The 24,552-nt window shown below is 28.0% G+C and overlaps 1 protein-coding gene across 1 annotated transcript; it reads right to left on the bottom strand.

Moving 5' to 3' along the window:
- Positions 1-275: 275 nt before the first annotated feature.
- On the bottom strand, positions 276-21,903 carry LOC113385119 (teneurin-a-like; the record flags this gene model as incomplete). The annotated part of the gene is made up of 6 exons (XM_026622962.1): positions 276-490; positions 1,420-1,614; positions 5,144-5,574; positions 8,399-8,810; positions 15,425-15,544; positions 21,632-21,903. Coding segments are annotated over 6 exons (1,645 nt in total), but the record flags the coding sequence as incomplete, so codon positions are not given.
- Positions 21,904-24,552: the final 2,649 nt, after the last annotated feature.

Here is a 24,552-nt window from a genome sequence, read left to right on the forward strand (position 1 = left end):
CAAGTTTATTTAATGCATTTCGAGTGAATTCAAGTAGATGAAAAATTACATTCAAAACTCACAATTTAAAATACATTTAAAAATGCTTTGTTAATGTAACCAAGTGATAACGATATATTTAATTGATTGAGACAAATGGCTCATCATTTATAACAAAAGCTAATAATTAATTAATATTAATTATCAGTTAATACTGATAAAAAATGCATCCGTCTAAGAATTTATATCATCTATACAGTTTTAGCTATAGACAAAATTACAAAAGTGGCTAACAACTAACCTTGAGAGCAATCTGCCCCAGTCCAATGTCTGTCGCAAACACATTGACCACTTTCCAAATCATAAACCCCATGTTCGGAGCAACCTGGCAAGCACTGATAAACTTGTTCATCGACATTTCCGCAATCTGGACCTTGCCATCCAGCTTTGCAGTAACATTGACCAGCGACACATGTTCCATGATTTGAACAAGTTGGATCCAAACAATCTTCTACAAATGCAATATTAAACATATTAGAGAAAAACCAAAGCAAATATTCGAATTTGCATCTCAATAAAAATCCTAAGAATCATTTTTTACTCCAATTTGGTTTTTACTTATTTATTTATGGCTAAAAAAAACTCTGAAAACATTTTTAGCATCTACCGTGCTCAATAATAGTATATACGGTTATAAATGTTTATAGTTTTAAGTCTGCTAAATCAGACCATTAATTGTTTAAATTCTTAATTTCTAAAGTATTATTTAAAAGCCAAGTAAACAAATTTTCAAAACATAAGTTAGTGAAGAAAAACGGTAAGGCTTCCAAGTCGTACCCTGGCAATATATTAAATTATCGTTCATCATCTGGTACCGTTATACAGAACTATTCAAATGTTTACACCCTTAATAATTATGCGATTCTAAAATTGTTTCTTTAAATTTTTATTATTTATATTACTTAGTAGACAACAGTTTAGTCATGAATAATTATTAGACTTTATATAGGTAATTGTCATTAGTTTTATTTTCAAACTTTTTACAGAGTTAACAAAAATCTTATTTTTGCGGGAAAAGGCCATAGGTGGCACGACTACGGTGACAACGCAAAAAAAATACATATTAAAAAAAAATAGAAAGTGCTAATCACAATTCAACTGAATCAAATGCACTAAATATTACCACATTATTTCCTCAGAGTACGACTTGCAACCCTACCCTAATTGTAAAATATAATAGATTATATATAATAAAAGTACTCGTTGAAGAAAGACATGAAAAACCAGCTCTTAGTCTTTCATATCAATCAATTTATATTCTGACTATCGATAAAAAGTATAATGAAAAAAAGATTCTACATAAAAGTAGCGAAAAATTGTACATATTATTTAAAATACAATTACAATAATCAAATGACGATAATTAAAACTTCAATTCACCTAATTCACAACGTGCTCCTTTCCATCCTCGTTCACAGGTGCATTCGCCTTGTTTGCAACGACCATGTCCAGAACAAGTCGGGTCTTCACAATCATGTTTTGGCACATCACATTCAGCACCTTTCCAACCTTCTTCACAATGGCAAATACCACCTCCGTATTGTCCATGAGAAGAACATAATACAGGACAAACACCTGAATAAAATGATAGATGTTTCATTATAAAAATATAAATATAATAAATAAGTTGACTTAGTCAATAACACTTTTGCTACAAATGTCGTCCATGGACTACATCCCCCCATAACCTGCTGTGTGTACGAATGTCGTCCATGATTTATCACCGAGTTAAACTATTAAAATTCTCGTCTTCTATTGTAATTTCTAGTTCGCAGTTAATATTTTTTAACTTTCTTATATCATACAATATATCGTTCTGGGCACGCTGTTTCGTACAGCAGCGGGACTTCTGCAGAAAACACTCTCGTAGCAAAAGGAATAATATAAAAATATTTTAACACGTGTTTTATATTGCTAATTTGAGAACTAAAATATTTTGTTAAATACAATAACAAACAATGCATGCAAAAAATGACGAGTATTTAGTGCTTCCGAGATGACAGATACTGATTAATTAAAAAATGCAACTCCAAAGTACTTCAGTGCTATTAGATACATAACTCAATCTTGGAAGTCACTCACAACAAAAATAGCAGAATATATGAAAAACAAATGATTATTTACAGAGTTAATAAAAAATCGAAGGCAATTTCAACATTGAATTGTTATATGAATAGTTCGAGACATTATTCAGTGAATAGCTCAATGTAAATTAATTAATATTTGTATATAATGCCATATCGCACTATTATACTATTATCGAATCTTAGAACAATATAATCATAATATCATATAATCCATATGCTAACAAAGCTAGTGCAATATAAAAATCTATTTAAAATTTACAACATAGAAAAAATATTGAAGACGATACGATAATTCGAGAAATGAAATAATTAATAGCTAATTAAGAAGTCAATGCAAATTAATAAAGTCAAAAACAAAATTATATTATCAGGTCAAAAATAATTGTCGAAAATAAGTAGATAAAAAATAAAATGAATTTGTGATAAAAATAAGTATTAATTGTTCAAAATAGAAAAAGTATATTATAATTAATATACTATTAAAATATTAAAAGACATTGTTTTAAATGCTTAGAAATACAGCTAAAGCTTATTTAACTGATTACTGAATGCCATTTGGCGATCAAAAATGAAAATACAATATTTTAAATATATACATAAAAATAGAATTATAGATATAGTATACAAAAAATTGTTTCTGAATATGCGTATGAAAGACAATTATTATTATTATAGTTACGGTTTTGTGCTTAAAATTTACTATTATTATTGATTGTTGTTCAAGATACAAAGAGTAAAAATAAAAAAAGCTTTTATGTAACTGAAATATAAAAATGCATCTAACTGAAGATTTTTTATACTAGAATTATAAATGTTGTAAAAATAATAAAAAATAATTCTAAATATTCTTTTGCGTGCTAATTTCTAATTATAGTTACGTGTTTGTAATCAAAATAACGGTTATGAATAGTAGTAAACGCAAAGTCGTCATAATTGATCAATTCTAGATAACAAAATTTATACGAAAGGCCATCTCTTCTAAATTTAAGTGGCATCTAAAACTGATTGTCGATTTGTAAACATTAATATTGTAAGATTACTTGAATCGTTCAAAATTCAATGAATTTAATATATAACCGAACGGCCAAATTTCTGAAATCTTATTATAAGTAATATGTAAATTGTTGATTAATTATTTCTCTACCTTGTCATTAGAAAATAAATTTTATAGAAAAGGCTAACTTCTAGTGTAATAGTGGCTAAAATATATGTTGTCGATTTGTGAAAATTGGAAATTACAATAAATTACTTAAATTGTTTAAAATTCAATGAATTTAAGATATAACTGAACGGCCAAATTTCCGAAATCTTATTAAATGTAATATTTAGAGATAGTTGAAATTATTCCTTTACTGCATCATTAACAAAATAAATTTTATAGAAAAGGCAAACTTCTAGTGTAATGGCTAAAATATATCTAGTGGACTTGTGGTAATTGAAATTTACGATAAATTACTTCAATCGTTCAAAATTCAATGAATTTAATATATAAGCGACTGGCAAAAATTCCGAAATATTAAAAATAATATGTAGACGGTTGAAATTATTCCTTTACTTCGTCATTAAAAATAAATTTTATCGAAAAAGCTAACTTCATGTGTAATAGCTAAAATATATCTAGTAAATTTGTGATAATTATAAATTACGATATATTACTTTAAGTATTCAAAATTCAATGAATTTATATAACCGACTGGCCAAATTTCCGAAATTTTAAAAGTAATATGTAGACGGTTGTAATTATTCCTTTATTTCGTCATTAAAAATAATTTTTATCGATAAAGCCAACTTCAACTGTAATGGCTAAAATATATCTAGGCGATTTGTGATAATTGAAAATTACGATATATCACTTTAGTCGTTCAAAATTCAATGAATTTAATATATAAGCGACTGGCCAAATTTCCGAAATTTTAAAAGTAATATGTAGACGGTTGCAATTATTCCTTTATTTCGTCATTAAAAATAATTTTTATCGATAAAGCCAACTTCAACTGTAATGGCTAAAATATATCTAGGCGATTTGTGATAATTGAAAATTACGATATATTACTTTAGTCGTTCAAAATTCAATGAATTTAATATATAAGCGACTGGCCAAATTTCCAAAATTTTAAAAGTAATATGTAGACGGTTGCAATTATTTCTTTATTTCGTCATTAAAAATAAATTTTATCGAAAAAGCTAACTTCAAGGGTAATGGCTAAAATATATCTAGTCGATTTGTGATAATTGAAAGTTACGATATATTACTTTAATCGTTCAAAATTCAATGACTAAATGACAAATTCCTGAAATCCTAAAAGTAATATATAGACAGTTAAAATTATTCCTTTACTCCGTAATTAAAAAATAAATTTTATAGAAACAGCTAACTTTAAGTGTAATCGTTACAAAAATATATCTAGTAGATTTGTGATAATTGAAAAATACGATAAATTACTTCAATTGTTCAAAATTCGATGGATTCTATAAAAGTAATATGTAGACATTTGAAATTATACCTTTACTCTGCCATTAAAAAATAAATTTTCATAAAAAAAGTTAACCAAGTGTCATGGTAGCCAAAATATATCTTGATTTGAGAAAAATAAAAATTACGATAAATTACTTGAATAGTTCAAAATTCAATGAATTTAATAAAAGTAACACGTATGGGCATTTGAAATTATTCCTTACCTTCGTCATTATAAAATGAATTTTATAGAAAAAAAACTTCTAGTGTAATGGTGGCTAAAATATATCTTAGAAGACACTTGGAAATATAGATAGCAAGAAATATAGATGTTTCCAAATAAAATAAGGCTTGCATGGCACATTGCACTATTACAAAAATGGTAATAATAATAATTCATCACACAGAGATGAGACAACTGTTTGGGTTGTCATCTGTAAAACCGACTTATATTAAGGCAAAACAGTACAAGTTTAACTTAAATGTTCTGATTGTTGTTCAAAAATTATTGCAAAAAAATATATTTTAACAAAAGACCTTCAAAATTTTTGCAAATGCTTACTCTTAGAGCAATCAGTTCCTTGGAAACCATCAATGCAATCACATTTTCCCAAATAACAGGAACCTCTCCCCGAACAGTCATTTGGACAAGTGGTGCTCACACCTTGAGCCTCTGTGACGACCAAATTGACAGTATGCGCTAATAATTCGTCATTGTAGACGGCCAGAAACCATCGGCCTGTGTCCAAATATTGCAGCAAACTAACATTAACCATGTTACTAGAGTCAATTGATCTTTTGTAAATTATGTGAAGATCATCTCTTGGAAGTTCGGTGTCTGGTTTTGGATTCGCCGATGGCGATTCGGTCATCGCATCATCTTCGAATGGATATTCATCTCGCGCACTGCGTTGATTTTCTTGCTCATCATTATGCTCATTAAAAATTTCGATACTGATTCTTTGTGATGAATTTGTATCCCGCTTCCTTAACCTTGAAAAAAAAACATTTGGTTTAAAAAATATTAAAACATTCATTTAAGAAAAAACAATATAATTGATTACATGCAAAAACAACTTACAAAAGTGAACATAATTATATCTCATGAATGGATGATTACATGCCTACTAACTTTATCAATTACGAAAAAATTTAAAGGGTCTTTAAAAAATGTCTATATTTGAATTTAATACAATTATGAGAATGCATTTTATACAATTATTCTAAATAAAACATTATTACCATATAATTGTTACATTACACCAAAAAATTTAGCATATGACTGTTAATAAACGACTACTTGACAAAAATGACGAAAAGATTTAGCACAACATTTAGTACGATATCAAATTCATATTTAAAATTCTAAATTTTATATTCAAAGTATTTTATAGCTAGACTGATATCGCGACAAAGGTATTATATACGACCTATAATTAAATGACAAAGAATACAAGGTATACTATTTGAATTGTCAAAAATTAGCGAAATATAAGATTATATAAACTTTATGAACATTTCGAAATATGGGCAGTGCTTTATTTTAAGTGTATTAATAATAAAAAAATAAAATAAATGAAATTTTCGTTAATATTTGGTTGTGATTGAATATAAAATCTCATATCATTGAATATAATTATCTCATATAAATATAAAACTGAATGTTAAGGTATTGAAATTCTTATCTTCAAAATAACTAAAATACATTACCTACGTTCAAATAGATTTTTTATTTAAGGTTTCATACCTTCCAAAATAATCCGAAGTGAAATGAGACACAAATTTGCACGGCTTTTTTCTGAATTATTATGTAAAAATATTAAAAAGCACAGAAATAGTAAAAGCATCAAATAAAATAGCATGTACGTGTGGGTCCAATAAATAATCGATCCAATAAAGTTTTCTTAAAAATATAACCTTCGAAAATAATCCAAAATGGAATGAGACATCAAGTTGCGCGGATTATTTTTTTGAATTATTATATAAAAATATGAAAAAACACAGAAAATAATAAAAGCGTCATAGAAAATAATATGTACCATTCGTATTTTGTTAAAAAGATGTTCGATCAAATACGATATATTTTATTAATATTTTTTTTAAAAAACGAAATAAATCTTCAAAGAAATCGCAAGTGAAATGATACACGAATATTTATCTGAATTAACATATAAAAATATTAAAATGTAAAATAAGTAATGATAGCCTTGAACTAAATGATATGTTCCAAAATATCTTCTAAAAAAAAGTGAAATGAGACACGGGGTTAAAAGGGTTTTTTTCTGAACTGTTGAAGTACGGACGAAATTACATTGTGTTGTCTTTTTTCATATTTATTTATTTAATGATATTAATACCAGTCTCAATTGTTTTTACTCATATTTATCATAGGTAGGAACTATAATAACATATTTATTTAGAAAAAAGAAACATATTACAAAACTCATTTTGTCCATATAGTACTGGCAAAATAACATATAAGGACATACTGAGATGCTAATTTTCAAAAACGCTGTTCACAAATAAATAGTTTCGTCCTTTTTGGGACATTAGCACATGAATCATGAACACAAAGGGTATGAGTCATACATTTTAACCAATCTTCGCAGGGCTCAGAACGCAAAAAGAGAGTTTTGCAATAAATGTAAGTCTCTTCTTTTTAACTGTAGTCTGTTTTTAGTAATTGCTTCTTGTAGTAGTTATATAGTCTTGTAATAGTTAAAATCCAAACACATTTGACAGGTTTTAATTTTTTCTCTTGGTCTTGCTTGTGTAATGAGTATGTCATTTTGGCCGAAATTGAACAAAATATAATAATTAATCAAAATTCCATCCAACTGACGTGATTCCAGTAATACTGACATAAGTTAATTGATTTTAATTCAAATAATTACGAGTATCAATCAATATGTCCCCAAAAAAAACAAGATAAAATACCCTCAAAATAAAATTCTCAGGGTGCGGAACACGTTTGAACTGATAACTGTAAACAATATTGTGACAATGACGCTCAACATCTGACGGATTGTTATTAAGGCTTTCTTAACATTACACCGTCGCGGGCTCGCCCGTAGGTAAGCGGTTAAGAGCGACGGGACCTGAATCAGAGGTCCCGGGTTCGATACCCACTTCGAGCAGCTTGTTGTCAGGTAGCAGTTACAAGGATTTTCACTTGGAAATATAGATAGCAATATGTTTCCAAGTGAAAATAGCCCTTGCCCGGCATTGCTGCACCAATAAAAAGTCAGCCTAATTAGATTAATTCTAATAACAAAATCATCAAATATGGAAGGATTAACCATTGGGTTACCATCTAAAAAATTCAAAGTAAGGAGAAGTTTCAGCCTAACAGCTCATAGGACGTGAGGTTCTGATTGCTGTATAAATGAAAAAAAAAATTACACCGTCGCGAAAACGTTGATAAAACAAGCCAATTTTTAAATAAAGCATCTGTGTCATTTTGTCTATAATATCTATATCATTTTGCACTTGTGATGCACACATTTATTAGTGTCGACCACGTGTATACACATATGTATAATGATAAATTATAAATTATATATTTATAATAGCATTAAAAGTATGTATAATATTTAAAAACAATAATGTAATTGGAGTCAACTTCAAATATGGCATGATCGGTTTGTCATTGTAATTAGCATTTAGAAATGAACTATTCCCCTATATAAAAATATGGAAAAGTATAAAAATAATATTAGCCTTGAATAAAAATAACATGCACAATTCCCATTTAGTTCAATTTTTCTTCACTCGAAGGCTACAAAATCAATGTAACCACTGAGCGTTGTATATTTACCTATGATCAACTCGTCCGCCTTTGATGAATTCGGCGAAATCGTATTGTGTGACGCTAGGGGCGACATTTCGTCGTCCGTAGACGGCAAAATTGGCACCCCAGGGCAGCGTAAAGTTCAGTCGAATGAAAGCCGGCTGTTTATTGCGGAACTCCGAATTCCAGAAGCGATACGGAGGAACGTTCGCAGTATATGGAACATCGAAGTCGCGCAATTCCGTCACAGGCGACGGCCACTGCTCCTGCTGTTGCTGAGACTGCGGTAAGGTCTGTTGTTGACTTTGCTGTTGATGTTGCTGTTGTTGCTGTTGATTGTGTAAAGGCTGTTGGGAACTATGCTGTGTGGTGTGGCCACCAGGCAAACTACCTGGACCCAAACCGTTACCGTGTTCGGCCGTACTGGTAGGCGGCGATTCTGTGGAATAAATTAACACATAATATTTTTTTATTTAATTTATTCTGCAATCTGTTTTACATGAGCATTAACATTAAGCAGAGATTGCTAACAATGATTATCTTACAATATAAACCAGAAGATAGTAGCAACACTCAGCGGCGTGTCTACTAGGTATAATGACTAATTATCTATACTCGAAGTATTTGCTGACATTTTTATTATATGTGCAACTATACCCACGAGAGGCGATTTTCACTTGAGGCTATATTTAAGATATATGACCTCAAGTGGAAATTTGACATCAAAGTTGCCTGATGTCAGGCTTGGCGGTAGCGGGAATCAAACCAGCGAACCTGGCCCAACACATGATATGATGCATAAAAATTATACTTATGTAAGAAATAGACACGCTGTGACATTAGAACAAATAAGCTGCGTAAAAAATAAAATGTACGTCACTGAGTTTTTGTATTGAAAATTATCTCGAGGTAAAACATTAGTCAAAAACATTATTATTGTATAAAAAATATATTAGTAATTAGAGCATTCCACATTGGTAACCAACGCGAAGAAAATAATGTGGAAGCTAAACAGGCGGTGAGATAAAAACAAAAAGGCTAGGCTTTTGAAATTAAAGATGAAAATATTGAAGAAATAAAAAATAGCTTACTAAATATAAGGCTTATAAATTCAGAATGAAATAGATATGTGTTAGCGATTTTGAATAATCCTGCCAGAGTAGATCTCAACAGTAATAGTCCTTTATTTGCAACTCACTTCATGAGGTCGCCATATTTGTTTTTGTCATATAATGTAAATAGAAAAAGAGTCGATCTTACTTTGCAGAACTTTGAAGTGGAAACACTGAACTGATCTTGGCGTAAGACGAATAGTTGTTATTATTGTATAGATCAGGGGTCGGCAACCTGATTGCTGTTAAGGGCGCAAAACTAAATCTGAAAATTACCGAGGGCGCATCGGTATGAAAAAAAAAAAAGATTTTTCATACCTTTATTCTCTTAGTTGCTAAGACTTAATATAATATAATATATACATTACGAACATTCAGTACATCGATAAAAGAAGATTATGATTTAATACCTAATTATATACACATAATTTAGTGTGAAACTTGTGTGTCCGTATTTTCAGCTATTTTTTATAATTGGGAATATAATTAAAGTTCCCTGTCCGCAAACAGTTTTTTATAAATGTGTGTCATTTAACTCTGCTCGGTATTTTAATTTCAAATATTTCATATTTGAAAACAAAGACTCGCAATTGTATGTTGTTGCACAATATGAGTAAATTTTTAGCGCACATTTCCTTAAAATAGGATACGTATTTTCATTGACTTCCAAAACATTTTATCATTACTTCATGTGCTTTTAAAATAATATCATTTTGTAAGTTTATTATTTCTAACTCCACGTCTTCGATATTACTAATTTCGAAATACACTGAAACACTTTTCAGAAGATCATCTTCGGCAACTTTGAATGGGTTTATAAAAAATGCTAGAACGGGTTCTAGTGCTGCGAAATCTTGAACAAAACTCTTCTGCTAATTTGACTATAACTTCTAAATATGATATAGTAGTAAAATTTTCTATATATATTTTTAGACTTACAACAATATGCAATATATACTTGAAAAATATGAAATTCATTTATGCTAAGGTTATCATACATTTACATTAACCGAGGGCGCATCTAAAGTTGATCGGGGGCTCCATGGCGCCCGCGGGCGCCGCGTTGCCGACCTCTGGTATAGATATTATATTAACGTGTAATTTTATTTCAGTTAGCCGAAATTAAAGTATTAATTTATGTGATAAATACAGTGTGAATGATAAAGTGAAGCATCTAACACACACACACACACATATATATATATATATATATATATATATATATATATATAATTATTTAATAATATCTTATACCAGGCACCATTGCTTGATATAAATAATATATGTCAATAAATAAGAAATAAAAACGCGTAAAAAATAAAATGTACATCAGTGTATTGAAAATGATCTCGATGTAAAAACTTTAGTCAAAAACCTTATTCAATTTATTAGTAATTTAAACACTCAATAGCATATTCCAAACTAGAAATATATAGCTCATAAAAATGGTTTATATAACTTTTAAATTCCAACTTATATTATCACTTGAAAAAAAAATTGAACGATTAAAAAATATTTGATGTATTTCAATATTTCGATAGTCAAGTCCTTTCATATTAGTACTTTCTTGAAATAGAGAACGAGTATGTAACAGAAAGAAAATTTCATTCACTAGAAGTAGAAATAAATATGAAATTAATTAGAATTTTATGAATTTGGATATCTTGCTTCAGCTTGGTGCAATACAAAGTGTAATGAAAAATATATACGAAATTAACAAAATGGAAAGTAAAAGATTAATAAAACATGTCTTATAAAAATTAATTTATCCAATTAGTTTAACTAACGGAAAAGACACAGCTAGTTCAAAAACAAATGAAATATAAGCTTTGCTTTCCATTTTGAAAACATTTTTATCTGATCATAGTTAAATCTGCCAGAAGACTGAAGAATACGTTGCATGAGTTACAGGAGAATATTAAGTTCATTAAAAATATTAGAAGTAACAATTAAGAAAATTAATTTATTCTGCATTTCTCAATATTTCTTTAGAATAGTAACAATGTATTATTATTACAGTATATAACAACTCAAAAAGAAATTCATTCACCAGAAATAGAAAAAATAAAAATAAATTAGAATATTTTAAATCAGATATGCTGCTGCAGATTTTACAATAAAAATTATAATGATAGACATGTATGAATGATCAAAAGATTTAAATCTTTCTTAATAAAATATGTGTGATAAAAATTGGCTCTTCTTCAAGACAATGACAATAACAGCTAGTTCAAAAACAAATGGGTTATAAGTTTAATCTTACATTTTGCTCTTTGCATAAATTTTTATCTGATCTAGTTCAGATATACAAAAAATTAAAGAATAAGTAACATGAGTACAAAAAACAATTCAATAAAAATATTAAATTTGAACATTTGAAAAAAATATTTTTTTCTGCATTTCTCAGCGTTTCAAGTACAAATTAGTATGTGCTTAAATTGTGGAACGAATTGGTTAGAGGAATTCAGTTATGCTACAACAGATTGTACAATACAAATTATAATGAATAACATATACGTAATTAACAAAATGGAACTATAAAGTTGAGAAACATGTCAACAGACCAACATGTCAATCAACAAACTAATGGAAAACACATAAGAAGTTCAAAAAAAAAAGATCACAAAGTTAATCCCCATTTTACTGGTTGAACACATTTTTATCTGATCAAAGGTAAATCTATCAGAACACTAAAAAACGATTTGCATAAAAAATATTTAGTTCATCTTATAAAAAAATTAACAATTAGTATCAATGTACAATATAATATGTAAAATAGTATGAAATAACTCATTTGTTATCATAACTCAGTATGTACAATATAGTATGTAATAACTCAAAGAGAAATTATTAGTCAGAGGTAGTAGGTATTAAGAGGTTTTATTAATCAGAGGTAGAAAAAATATCATGGAATGAATTACAATGTATGCATTCATATGCAATGTATAACATTCATAGAAAAACATGTGCAAAATGATCAAAATTGAAACTAAGTTTTCATTATTAAAATATGTGTGATAAAAATTAGTTCTTCAACAAGCTGGAAAAGACATAGAGAGTGAGGTTAAGAATAAATAGGCCATAAACTTTATCTTCCACATGTTTGCATACATTTTGCGAAATTAACAAGGTAGAAACATTTGATAAAAATTAGTTCTTCAATAGACGATTCAAAAAAGAATAGACTAATGGAAAAGATATAGATAGCTTACCGATCAGAAAAATTAATGATTTAAGTACTAGAATTACAAAAATATTAGATTTATCTTAAAAAAAATAATTCTGTTAATTCCTTCTTTCAAATAGTAGCAATATGTAACATAACAAATAAAAATTTATTTACCCGAAGTAGGAAAAAAATATGGAGAAAAATTAATAATTCAATCCAGGTATGCCGGAGCAGATTTCATAATACAAATTATAAGGTTAATAAGGTTGATAAAGTATGTGTAACAAAAATGAGTTCTTCAATAAACTAATATGAAAAACATATTAGAAATATATGGTTATGATTTTTTTTTTCTATTTTGCTGCTCTTTAGACTTATTTTTATCTGATCATAGTTCAGATCTATCAGAAAGACTAAAGAAGAATAAGTTAAATAAATTACAAAATTAACTTATTCTGTATTAATTCAATGTTTAGTCAAAGATAAAAACAGTACTTTCTTAAATATAAATTGGATAGCAATGGATTATTTTTCAGATATGTTGCTGCAGTGTGTTATGAAAAACATACAAAATGAACAAAATTAGATCGTAAAAGGATTAGTAAGATGTGTATGATAAAGATCAGCTCACCGACAAACGCTTCAGAGAACATATTGGAAAATATCAAAGAACATTTAATTTCCATTTTCTCTGCGCAAACATTTTAGAGTGATCATAGTTAAAACAAATAGAAAAACAAAAGAATGAATTATAAGAACAAAAATGTTAAATGATAAATTTAATTGAAGTATAAACAATTTTGTACGATTAAATTTTGAACGCATAAAAATTCATACGAGTACTTTCTTTAAAATAGTGACAGTATGTATCAACTAAAAATTTTTAATGATTTCAGATATGTTGCTGCAGTTTGTACAATACAAGTTCAAAATGATAAATACGATTAAAGTTCACTGAAAATTTAGTTTTGATATATAACAAAATACAATAGGTAATAATAAATCTATTCATCTGGAATGATATGAACAGAAAGCAAGAAATAATCAAAATGATATAAATTTATTGGATGTTAATAAATTTATACTGAAAAAGTTTTCATTTACAAACCAAACATTGCAAAATACTACCACAAATTTGCAAATTAATTTATGAATTGAATGTTGATAAAAAAATGATAATGATAGGAAAGTATAAAAAACGACGGCAAATATAAAATTCGTCACTGTGACAAAAAGGTGTATTTTAGTTTGGCACCTGTAATAAATCACTTTTGGATGCTTAAGAAATAAAAATCTTAATTGTAGTTAATGGTAAATCGAAATGGTGCGATAATTGTATAAATCGAAAAATCCATTAGTGAATCGAGTATAGATCAACTAAGATTGTAAAGTAGATCAACTAAGATGAATATTATATAACAACTTAAATTGGTTTAATAAAAAAAGTCGAAATAAATTCCAACACAATCAAAAAATTATCACTAATTTACAAACAAATTATGACAAATTCGACTGCAAAGTGGCAGAGGTCGAATGACAGAGCAGACAATAAATTTAATGCGAATATTTATCTTGTTCTAAATAAAAGTGTAATAGCCTCCTCTAATTTCAAAAATAAAAATTGTAGAAAACACGTATAAAAGTTTGTTGGAGTTAAAAACTGAGCAGCACGTTCTGCTAAAAATTGATTGCAATGCATGCAATTGAAAAAATATCAATTATTGAACCTATTGGCATTATTACATATAAATCAAATGTTTGCTAAGGATATTTAAACTTTGCAAGAAACTGTTGAAAACCACAACGATAAATATAATTGACGAATGATTTTGATAGGTTTTCTAAAGAAAATATTCGTTCAATAAAAAATAATTTTTCAAGATATAATAATGTTACAACAAATTTACTTTGTAATTGTTTGCAATCTTACAAAAACTGATGATAAGCAAAGGTCATGAACGAGAAAAAGATGCATAAAAAATATTTCGCGTAAGATGAATATTATGCTCTAAAGTTAAATGACAAAAAAATCCAGAAGGTAATGCAGAACGATTCTGTAAAAAGTATGGTCTAAAATATACAAATTCAGACACGTCTTGAAGTGTTTTGCCAACCATCAAATTTCATAAACGTGACAAATAATAATTTTTATGAAATTTAAAACAAATAAAAAAACTAGTAGAGCATGGTATTGTGCCATAAGGCAAATTGCTGAAACTTCCGGTACAGTAATTAAATATTCACAAAATAAAAATAATTAATAATAAATAAAAGTTTATCGATAAGTAATAACAATCATTGTAAATATTTTAAGAAAATCTATTATACTATAAGTCTGCATTTTCCAAACTGTGGCACGGGCCACCTCTGTGGGGCGCCTGGCTGTTACAGTGGAGAGCAGGTATGACACTGTTCAAAATACTATTTTCGACAAAAAACAAAAATTTTGAAATAACTTAAACAAATAAACGAAAAAATAATTATTAGTAATTATTAATTTATAGTCTGATGATATCAGTTGAGTTTTTTGAAATAAAATTGTTGAAAATATTTTGGGCGAGCAACAAAATTTTTTATAGGAGCGCTACAAGCGCTTATATTTTTTGCGAAGGCTTTATTGAATACGTTACTATCTTAATCTATAAGAACGACTATCTTAATCTATAGAAACAAACACACCATCGACACAAGCAATATGCATTTTGAATCACTCTAATCGGATGCAATCATTAAGTCTAACTCTTCGTCATAGTTTGTGATTATATAATTTACCTTCCGTGGGAATTTGTGTAGATGCCGAATCTTGTGTCATCTGGTCATGTGTGACCGATTTTACGTCTTGTACTAGTATGCAGTTGGATGGATCGATAGAGGGCTTCATGGAACTCACAGCTGTAGAAAAATGATTCAATAGATTAATAGGATTACAAAACATATTCAAATTACTAGGCCTTATAGTATTATTTACAAATAATCAATTCAAAAAATATATAGTTATTAAATAGATATAAAATATATCATTCTATATATATAAAAATACAATAAATATTAATTTGATCACATAATCATGTAGAGTAAAATATTTCCCTATTAATACAGGGTAGAGAAAGGCAACAAGATATAAAATAATTTTGAATAATTTTATTGTAAAAGCAAAACCCATGATATAACAACATATAGCACATCTCAAACAAACAACTATCAGACTATGGTCCGAAAACTACCACCTAATTTATCATTGTAGGAATTGTAGTTCAAAACATTGTTACCTGGACCATTTTAGCCCATAAGCAGGGTGATATAGTTCGGCCAGGAGACAAACAGGTAAAATGTTTTATTTTCAATTTGAAAGGATTTTGCGAAATAATAGCTATATTATACAGCTAATGCAAAATATAAATTTTATGGTTACAGTTTCTACAGAGACAACACTAGATATAACCTTTATCTTGTATTTTGTTAGAAATGTTCATCAGCGGAGTTAGAATAACCATTTATTTAACTTATCTCTTTTTCAACTTAATTTGCTACTTTATTTACTATTTTTATTGTTTGCACCTTTTTAGAGAAAAGGTTCAGTTGGTCCTTTTTATCCCACCTGCGTGAAAGTTTTTATATAAAACAGACTTTTGAATCTAACTCAAAATTAGCAATACATTTTACAAAACAATTAGAAAACGTATACTTAAAAATTTCATTAAGATCTCGTAAACTAAATAACAGTGCTCACTAATAAAAAACTAACAACGAAATAAAATACTATGGATCTTCAAACATTGACGTTTTATTTCTTGAAAGAAACGTCGTAAAAAACAAGGTGATGACTGGTTATACTAAATTTTTCCTCTACTTTCAAATACTAATGTTCAAAATTCTTTACTTGTATTTTGAGATATCGGTGTTACCCACTTTTTAATCACGGACCTTTCTTTAAGTCGGGTAGACCCTATATATTATATGGTATCGTATAATATATTACTTTATAGATCAAATCAAATTAAGTAATAAATGAAGTGATAAAAACACATCGCATAACACTGAAAGTAACACATTGCAACCATAAGTAAATTTAAAAATGTATTAAGCACCAATCGATAATAATAATAATCATAATATATATAAAGGTATAACAATACGAAATCCGTACATTTAAAAGAAAAGACAAATAAAACAGCATCATGATCATGACTACTACGAAAAGAATAAATAAAAAAAAATGAAATCAGGTAAGATTATAATACAATACCATATATCACATACAGGTAACGCCCGCATAACACGGTACTTCTATAACACGGATTCGCTCTAACACGGTTTAGGAATTGAGACTGTCCTCCTCATAACACGGTACTTTAAAAAACATTCGCTATAAGAGCAAAACCCTAATAAAATAAGAATTATAGTAAATCCTATGAAAATCAAACTTTAATCTAAATTAGTAAAATCGCCGTACAATATCTCAAATATGATGAAAATAGTGCAAAAGATAAGTAATTTGATATTTATTTTCCGAACAATATGATTCATATATCTTAAACACAGATCTTTTAATAAAATAAGCATTAAATGTTAATAAAGATAACGTTTCATATGTAAAATATATAAATATCATTTTTTCTAAAGGAAGTAATCGCAAATATAATTTTTTTTGCAAAAAACGAATCTGGAGGTAGTACAGAAAAGTGCTCAGAGGATGAGGATATCTTGATGAGGAAAAAGAGAAAGAGAGCGAGATAGGGTAAATTCTGGCATCCATAATTCAGAAAAAAATGAGAAATAAGAAAAACACTATTATAAATAAATAATATTGATTTTGTTTGATGTAGATGATAATAATCTTGATGAAATAACTTAATCAAACGACCCATAAAAATGATAACTTTATTCTTAATTTATCAACACATTAAAAATGTGGAACAAAAATTGAATTTAATCCAAATCAATTAGACGTGTTATAACTTTTTGATAACAAGGCTGATGCAATAAATGAACAAACAAACGGAATTTTCCAGGGTCAAAATAAATGCCTTATTTAGATTATGAGTTATGTTTTTCAAAAATATTTTGAGAATTCCTGACAAATACAAATAATTGATTTTTTGAAAATTTTGATCTTTGAAAATATTGTTTGTAAATTTTGTAAAAAAAAAATCATTTTATTATCAAGATAATAGGAATCTCATCAGGAGCGTAACTAGCGCGGTATCAGCCGTATCAAAAATACGGGTCCCCCGAGCCAGAGGGGCCCCCAACGTCGATAAGCAAACATTAATAATAAAAAAAATCACAAAAGCGAATTAATCATGAAAACTGTGTTCAATGAAATTTAAGGTCGTTGAAAAAGTACGCAAGGAATGTAAGATAATTATTTCAAAGAGTTTTATTTTGTCCGTAAAAATTAGTAAAATCCAACGAATTTTTGTTTTATTTCAGTAATAACACACGTTATGAAAACTTTCTTCCAGTGTATCGAATGTAAAAATATAATTTTAAAAGGTTGTGCCACTAATTGCTTTCCACATATCTTTAATATTTTTAAAGCTCTATAACATGCAAATAATGACTAATAGAAAACTAGCATTTCTTGAACAGATTGTGGGAATTAAAGAATCAAAATTAGTTTAGTAGTTTGTTTAAATTAGCAAAGAAGTGTAAAGACTGTTTTTAAAAACAAAAGATAAAGTAAAACAAAAGATAAAGTAAATGTCTCGTAATCTTATTTCAAACTCAACATGTACTATAGCTAATCAAACATATTAGTTTCTCAAACTAAACAAAGATTTCAGAGACTTTGACTCGATTAGTATGTTCGAAATATTAGAACTGGAGCCATTTAGCAAAACACCTGTATCGACGAAACTTTCGTCTGAATATAGTAAAATCATATTTGTTACTTTTTATAACAAATTGTAAACTAAGCTCTTAAAATATGTTGAAAATATGAAATTCAGTATTTATTTATATTGCTGACAAAATTCAATAGTCTTGAATACAATTTTCCCGAGGAATTAACAGCATGCTCTTATTTGTGACCAATTGCCACCGCAAACGCTAAAGAAGATTTTCAAAAATAAAACTGCTAAAAAATTAGCGAATTATTGGTAATCTATGGAACTTTGCTAGTATTTCCCGATTAGTGTAAATAATATCAACCTAATCTATAAATATTCAGATTTATTCCAAATTCGCAGGCTCAAAACATTTAGTAATTATGATGGTTATTATCATGGAAAGTTTTATCAAAATCATTTTTTTTTCAACGACTAATTATGTAAATGCGGTCCGGTCGATATATCCGAACAATTTTGGATTTTGAAATGAGGACGATAATTTTAGTACTCTTCTCCCAATTTGAAGGAAACGGCTCGGCCTATCATTGAAAAATCAAATATTTTCTAGCAAAAACATTCTCTGGCAAACTTTTTTTTCGGGTAGTTAAATACCTCAATGATAAAGGAACAGCTGTCAGTCCATCATTGTTCATATAAGCAGAAACTTTAGAAAAAGTCTATAAATGATTTAATAAATGTGTATATTAAATTTGAATTGTTTGTAGAAATCTTGCGGAAGGAATAGATAAATATTTATGATAAATGAAAATTTCTTTTAGTTTTATAATTTTTTGTGAGAAAATTCTGCCCTACCTGAGGGGGGCCCCAAAAAAAATTTGATACGGGGCCCCGCCAATGCACGTTACGCCCCTGAATCTCATGTTAAGAAAGAGTTCAATAAAAATAATTACGTTTGAAAAAAGGAGATAAAACGTTTAAAATCGCTTATTTGATGTATATAATATGTGAGCTTTCAATACCTCATATTATTAACATCTTTATAAAATATATTATAATTGCGCATATGGTACAATGATCATTTTTGACCATAAAAAAATGCATTTTTTCTCTGTATTTCTGAAATCCCTATGTCTATACTCTGAAACCCATAATTGCTTCACACCGTCAACACAAGTAAAATGTTTATCGAATCAATCAAATTGAACTAATCTCCAACAACCATTTTTACCAAAACTAATCAGGACGTGTCAACAGGAATGTTTTAAAGTCATTATTTTATTGACATACTAATTTTATATAGTGTAATAAAACCGAGCTTTTTATAAAGATTTTCATAAAGAAATACATAAGTTTAGATCCAAAATCCATATTCATATAATGTAAAAAATATGCAACTGCATTTGTAATTCAAAAAAATCGTATTAACTCAACACTAATTATTAAAATTATACTAAAAATAAGGTATGCCAAAATTGTAACTAAATCATTAAAATACTGTGAATCAATCGCATAAAAGCTTGGGATATTCAGAAAACAATCTTTTTTATTTAAATTAGTAACATGCTAATACAGTAACGTAGTAATAATATCAACATCAATTTAGAGAGTGTTTAGTATTGAAAATGCCAGAAGTACGAAATAAAACATAACTTAGTGTAATCTCAATAAAATGATAGAAAATCAAAGAGTTAGAATCAGTAATATATTATAATTATAAGACAAGTTTTGTTTAACATACAAAAAAGTTAAGTCTAAGTGACATATATTAATTGGTAATTATAAAATTTAAATGTTTAGAATTGCACAAAAACTCTTGGATTGTTATGAGGTGGTCTTTTATTTCTGGGAAATATATTTTTATGGCATGTTCTTTTTTTGACACAACTAAGAAACTTCATTTACAATAATAAAAATTGAACAATATAAGTTAAAAATTAATTGTCCGCAGTATTTAAACTGGCATGTGAAACATACATATAATAAGTAGTTCAGTTCACAAATGACAAATGTGTATAATCGTTTACAAATGAGTACTTGATGGCTAAAATACTGTTGCAATAAATACTTCGAATCAATTTAAAGTAATTTTTAATTTTTTTATTTAAATTTGATTGAATTTAATCGCAATTGCCTGCATTACAATGAGTGAGTGATAAAAAATGAATATAAAAAAGTAAAATCCAAATAAAAAAATAATTATTAAACTAGCTGTAAGTGGAATTCTGTCTTAAGGCAATTAAGGCATCGTGCCTTAAGGCAAATTGCTGGTACTTCCCGTACCAAAAATTATTATTTTTTTAAAAACGATTAACATTTTTGAAAAAAAATTGAAAAAATAAGATTTTTGAGAGACTATAAATTGGACAAAAAATTACTTTTTTTTGAAAAAAAAAAAAATAATAATAATTTTTTTTCAAAGATGTGGAAGATCTGAATTTTCTTTTCAAAGCAATCGTACTGCTTTAACTGCATAGAAACAAAATATAAAGCGTGTAAGCCCCGCGTCGCTGTCTAACGCATAAGCATTGGTATGGAACCCATAGGAATGTTAACAAAATGTATACTTATTATTAAAATCTCTATAAAATATCTGATAATTTGATGTGCATATGTCTAATGATCATTTTTGACCGCCAAATGGCTCATTTTTTTTACTTTTTTCTCCATATCTCCGAAACCGCTAGACCTACCTTCATGAAAATTTTATCAATTCTTCATCTTGTCAATACAAGTGAAATGTTTTTTGAATTATTCAAATCGGACGCTCCGTTCTCTTAAAAACTGAGTTACCGTTTTCGGCACTTTTTGCCCCGTATTTTCGGAACGGCTAGACCTGCCTTCGCCAAAAACTAATCAGCACGTCTCCTTATCGATACGAATCGAATGTTTTTTGAATTATTCAAATTGCTTCATCCGTGATCCCGAAATCGTCGACGAAAATTTGTATCCGAACACACATACACACACACACATACATCATTTTTTTCTAAGGTATGCCAAAATATTCAGAAATCTCTGAAACGTAAATATATATAAAAATTTTCGTTTTCATTTTTTTGCGATTACTATAACTTACCCTAAGGGAAGTTAAAAGGTTCAAAGCAGCAATATGCTGTTACAGCAAATACGACAAATGATTTAAAAAAAATTCTTTTTCAATTATGTGTCGTTAAGTTTATTTAATTACCTGCAAAATAAGCCAGCATTGCAGTAAGTGCCACACTGAGTAATATCAAAACAATGCTGAAACATTTCCATGAGCAGCGGTGCCGACATCGTTTGTCGATGTGAAACCTGGACGGCGAGTATGGGGAGTAGTGCGCACCATGGGCGCCTGTGTGCGCTGCCCTTAGCGGGAACACCGGCACCAGCGAAGGACAGTGCTGGCTGGACGACAGCGTACTGCTATTCTGGCCGGGAATGCCTTGTCCAACACCACCCGACAATTGGGAATTCAATCTGTAGAAAAAAATAAATATTTTTAGCATGATTTCATTAAAAATTGAAATTGTAACCTAGTATCACTGGGTACGGTTGTGCCACTCTTTTCTGAATCAGCAATAATTTTGTTATATTAGCAACTAGCTAGGAGAAATGTAAATTAAATTGTAATTTGTCTACGTGGATATAGAAAAATTCTGTTCTTAAATACGAAAGATTAATCATAATATCAAATCATACGAGTAAAGGGCGAGTGTCACAACCGTATCTGGAGGCTATAGAAATTAGGGTTTGTCTGTTTTCAAAAACCGGTTTTTTGGCGAAAATTATGGAATTCGAAAACCGGTTTCTTAGTGAAAAAAGTCAGTTTTTGCTGTATAATTAGAAAATGACAAATATAAAAGATAGATGAAAGCGTTTTGATTCTTGAAATCATATCGGTCCAATAGCATTTAATGTCTTATCAGTCTGCAATGATTCCCAGAAAGTTTTTGTATATATTAATTTAGATTTTTATACCAGTATATATATTAATTTAAATCAGAGTGACCACTTCTTGGAGAAGTAATTTCCTTTACTCAAACTTAAAAAAAAAGAGTTTTAAACCCTTAAAACCACAAATTGAACAACAAAAAACTTAGAGTTATAATATCAGGCTTTAAAAACATTTAAGCATAATTTGGTCGCAAGTATGAGAATATTTAAAACGTATGTATCACAGTATGTATCAACATGTATCTAATATATATTTATTTTTTTAATTTAATGAATGTTTTTTATTTAAAAATGTATTATTCAAAAACTTTTCTTTTATTCTTATATGTGAAAATGATGCATGAATAACGAATAATTATTTTCAAAGTTATATTTATTCAAGATAAACTATTATTTTTTAGTTCTACTAATTAAAATAAAAAAAAATTTATTACTATCTATGAAATTGAACAATAAATAAATTCAGTCAAATACGGTTCTAAATTACATTAAATATTCAGATAAATTACACAATATTCGAGCAAAAATTTATTTTCTATATAAAATTCGAAAACCGGTTAAAACCGGTTTTTTAGTAAAATTAAAATTCGAAAACCGGTTTTCGAAAATGTCGGTTTTTGTATAAACCCTAATAGAAATAGGTTGAAAAACAATGTGAATAAACATTTTTATATTTATAACAATTTTTATTGTCAAGAATATTTAACACATAATATAATACTATATAACAAAACATATTTTTCAAACAAAGTTAACAAAAAAATCTATTTGAAATCCTTTTTTACATTGAATTTTCCTTTCGTACTGAAATAAATTCCTCTCGTCGGTATCACTGAAATAAATTACTTCCGCAAAAAGCTACTTGCTGGTAACAAACCACTAACGTACAGAAAAATAAAAAACAAAGTATCTAATCTATCTGTATAAAAAGCAGTTATTAATAAAATAAATCAAACAAAAAAACGTTTTTACTCTTTAAAAGCAATGCAGTCAACAGCTCATGTTAATATAGGGCACTGATAATTCAGTAATGGAAACTTATTCGAACAAATATACTTCATATTTATCCCTTCGGGCTCTATCTCAAATACAGTAATGTTCAGCTGTTCTGACGACTGTCACCGTACCCTGGCACAATCGTACCCAGTCTCCAATAATGCTATCAAAGCATAAAAATTATTATGAATATCAAGCCAAATACATAAATTCATAAACCGCAAAAATTTTATCAAATCAAAAAAATTGCAAAATCATCGGATTTATAAAAATAAATCAAATTTTTTATATCTACTTGATATCCAATAACATCACACATGATTATAAATCAAATTTTTTATTTAATCACTTGATATCCAAAAAATATCACACATGAGTACAAGTGTAAGAAAACGGAGAGATTGCTAAAGTAGTATTGTAAAAGCTGTTTTAGTAAGTTTTTTAAGTGGACATTTAATGTTTAAGACAAAACCACAAAATTGCCTCGTTTAATCAGTCAAAAAATTCACCGTCATAATAAATATCAAGTGTTGAAAAATATACAATAATCTTGAGTAAAATTGACAAACATTCAAAATCAGTATTATAAACCTTATATTTTATTAAAAAGTTTTACCACGTTCATCTTTTATAAATAAAAGAATTGAATAATATGGAGTGAACATGTAATATCATGCCATCTATATATTCAATGCGATCCAGAATTATGTGATATTTATAAATTACATGCATTACATAATTAGTATTTTAATTGTGCATAATTATTTAATTCCATTCATAATGATTTCATTTCACAACAATTTTTTAATCAGAAGAATAAAATCGATGGAAATGTAATTAACAAAATATAATATATACGCATTTTTACGAAATTCATAATAATCTAGTTTCATTACTTCATCTAGAAACATCTAGTTGCATATTATCAAAAAGATAAAGAAAAATTGCATACGAAAAATACAAAATACGATCGAATAGGTTTCAGCATTTTAGAAAAACATACACTCACAGAATACGATAATGGATTTATGAAAAATAATTGAGAAAAAATGTGAAAACACAACATTAAAAAAAAATTATAAGATCATTTTTGTAGTCAAAATTTATTATACCAGCAAAAAATGTGGGATAAAAACAATTGCTAAAAAGGCGAAAGAGCTTTTACGTATTATAGTA

This window comes from Ctenocephalides felis, unplaced genomic scaffold (assembly GCF_003426905.1).
Source record: "Ctenocephalides felis isolate EL2017-DRISC unplaced genomic scaffold, ASM342690v1 CF-g0.4_SCAFFOLD_00208, whole genome shotgun sequence".
NCBI classification, from domain to species: domain Eukaryota; kingdom Metazoa; phylum Arthropoda; class Insecta; order Siphonaptera; family Pulicidae; genus Ctenocephalides; species Ctenocephalides felis.